The sequence below is a fragment of the Camelina sativa genome, chromosome 19, assembly GCF_000633955.1.
Source record: "Camelina sativa cultivar DH55 chromosome 19, Cs, whole genome shotgun sequence".
NCBI lineage: Eukaryota > Viridiplantae > Streptophyta > Magnoliopsida > Brassicales > Brassicaceae > Camelina > Camelina sativa.
The window spans coordinates 2,461,737-2,464,528 of record NC_025703.1 but is presented as its reverse complement, the minus strand read 5'-3'; the positions used below and the strand labels follow the sequence as shown (position 1 = coordinate 2,464,528).

The window sequence follows — 2,792 nt, the reverse complement described above, 5'->3', positions numbered from 1 at the left end:
CAGTTTGATTCGACTGTTACAAACGGCAAGAGGTTTTCTTCAGAAAGGTCTGAGCAGTCGATACTCTTCAGTCTTGAGGAGGTTGTCCGACTCGTTCTCATTTTCCTTTGGCGATGGCGATGTCAATTCTAAAGCTAAGAAATTTATCGGGTCTAAGATCGGCCGCAAATAATGCCCGGATCGGAGTTTCCTCGAGGGGTTTCTCAAAGCTCGCGGAGGGCACTGACATAACCTCGGCGGCGCCTGGTGTTTCTCTCCAGAAAGCTCGCAGCTGGGACGAAGGCGTTTCCTCTAAATTCTCCACCACACCGTTGTCAGATATCTTCAAGGTTCGATCTAATCTTTCTTTCCTGACAAATTTTGATTCAGAATTGGCATTTCAGATTTCCTGACATAACGTTTGTGTGTATTGGTTTGGTTACAGGGGAAGAAAGTTGTCATCTTTGGACTCCCTGTAAGAGAAATTTTCTATCTTTTTGCATCTTCTATTTTTATGTCTTGATCAGGTTTCTGAGTTCTGATTCGTTTTCTGTGTTCAGGGGGCTTACACGGGTGTTTGTTCACAGCAGCATGTCCCTAGCTACAAGAGCCATATTGATAAGTTTAAAGCCAAAGGCATTGATTCTGTTATCTGTGTCTCTGTTAATGATCCTTATGCTATCAATGGTTGGGCAGAGAAGATTGGTGCCAAAGATGCAGTAAGTTCCTAGCTTTGTTTTTCGACATTAACCTGATCTGGTGTGTGTGTGTGTGTGTGTAGTGCCTGCTGGTTTGGTTCTTTGCCTTGAGAAAACTTGATTTTGCATCTTTGGTTCCTGGTTTTGTTGTCTTAAGAGTTTGAGTGGTGAACGTCATAATATCAATCTACCTCTTATAGATTGGACTATCGTACTCTAATATTGTTAGAAGGATCTTCTTTCATTGGAAATTTCATACTTGATATGGACTAGCTTTACAAGAGATTTTTATGTTTATGTTCGGGTAATGTTACATGCTAGCACAAATGACTTAGAATTTGATGCTCTTGAACGTTGTCATACCAGATTGAGTTTTATGGGGATTTTGATGGGAAATTCCACAAAAGCTTGGGGCTTGACAAGGATCTCTCTGCTGCATTGCTCGGGCCTCGGTCTGAGAGGTAAAACCACTGCAAAGTCCACTTGTTGAAATTTTTTTCGTTTGTCTGAACCATTGATCTAAGAGATTGGTTGGCCTTTGTGATGTCTATGTTCAGATGGTCGGCTTATGTAGAAGATGGTAAGGTTAAGGCGGTGAACGTGGAAGAAGCACCATCTGACTTCAAGGTTTCGGGGGCAGAAGTCATCTTAGGACAAATCTAAAAAAAGTATTTCGAGAGTTGTTGTTTCTTCTGAGTTGCAACTGCTAATAAGTTTGATCCGAACATGAAGGAGGATCAAACCAAGTAACAGCGTCACTTTTCTTTTTGTTTTCCAGTGTCAGTTTTAATAAAAGTTATGTCTTTATATTTTTCACCAAAGTGTAAATCTGGATCATAATAAAGTATAAACCAATATGATGATGTCGTCAAAATTGTGAGCGCAAGTTTAGAGCAATATAATTGGTTTAGGGATATGAAGTTTGTTGTGAAGTTGGTCAAGTTTGACGCAGATGCAAGGAGGAAAGTGGTCTTTGCATGGGCTAATTTGAGAACATTGAGGAGCTTGGCCCTGGCATAATCAATGTATATTCTAGAGGATGCCTCGTCCGTGAGTACACAAAGGTGTAAGCTAACGAAATCATGACAAAGGTCAAAAGCTGCCGGTGGAGTCGCTGTTATGGATTAGTTTTAGTATATGAAGCTTAATTAAAACATTAATCCTCCTTAAAACCGTTTCTTAATTATCTTTTAAAATTGGTGATCTCTCTAGCTGAATGACATAACAAGACAGAAAAACTAAATCCACAAAACCAGAACTTCTAACTATGTAGGATCCAGACACCAATTAAACTTCACACGTTCGCAGTTGGGGTACAACAACCCGATCTGTCTCTTTGGACCCAGTGGTATATTCGTCGGGTTCAATTACCAATTTGCAGAACACTAATTGAAAAGCACACAACAACATTCCAAAAACACTGCTTATCTGTCCCATCAAAGCAAACAAATTGAAACAAAACGTTACAACTCTAAACATTCTACACATGAAAAAATCAACCAATTGAGAGATATAGTATTAAAGTATTCAAGGAAAAAGTAAAAAAGAATACTTACAAGGACGTGGATATCAAATCTGTAGATCAAAGAATAAGCAGTCCAAATTCCATCTTTGATCAAACTAGCCAAGGACAACCAAACGGGTGCGTATTCGTAGTATTTCTATTGTATCACCCATAAAAATAATTTAATCAAAACCCATAATCAGTTAATAATTTATCCATCAAATGAGAGAGAGAAAGAGAGAGCATACCGTCAAAATTGTAATATCTATAGTTGTGGTGACCACGTTGCAAAGAACACCAATGAATGTATGTTGAAATGATAAAGGTTCAGCTCCAAAAATAGAATAACAATAAAACATTACCACAACTGCAATCCCAAACAAAACCATAAAAAGAGTGTCCCGCCTCTGTGCATCAACATCAACATCAACATCATCAGAGAAAATTATAGACAATATATATATACAAAAAAAAAAGATGATGAAAGATTAATTTAAACATTAAAGATGAAACATACTCGTTCTCGTTCTCGTTCATTGCCGCCGCAGTAGATCAAAAAGCTAGCCAGGTAGATAACTTCGATTATGGAACCGATGCCATTACTAATGGTG

At 38.4% G+C, this 2,792-nt stretch overlaps 1 protein-coding gene across 1 annotated transcript; it reads left to right on the top strand.

Annotated features, from left to right (window-relative positions):
- LOC104764292 (peroxiredoxin-2F, mitochondrial) lies at window positions 1-1,551 on the top strand. The gene is made up of 5 exons (XM_010487790.2): window positions 1-329; window positions 425-454; window positions 540-698; window positions 1,044-1,138; window positions 1,235-1,551. Exons 1-5 carry the CDS (start codon window positions 114-116, stop codon window positions 1,338-1,340), a joined length of 606 nt encoding a protein of 201 aa, XP_010486092.1. The 5' UTR covers window positions 1-113; the 3' UTR covers window positions 1,341-1,551.

Bases quoted from the DNA above. Each gene is read 5' to 3' on its own strand.
- LOC104764292 (XM_010487790.2), top strand. From the start codon at position 114: ATGGCGATGTCAATTCTAAAGCTAAGAAATTTATCGGGTCTAAGATCG. The intron at 330-424 runs GTTCGATCTAAT...GTTTGGTTACAG, and splicing joins CGTTGTCAGATATCTTCAAG to GGGAAGAAAGTTGTCATCTT. The intron at 1,139-1,234 runs GTAAAACCACTG...GTCTATGTTCAG, and splicing joins CTCGGGCCTCGGTCTGAGAG to ATGGTCGGCTTATGTAGAAG.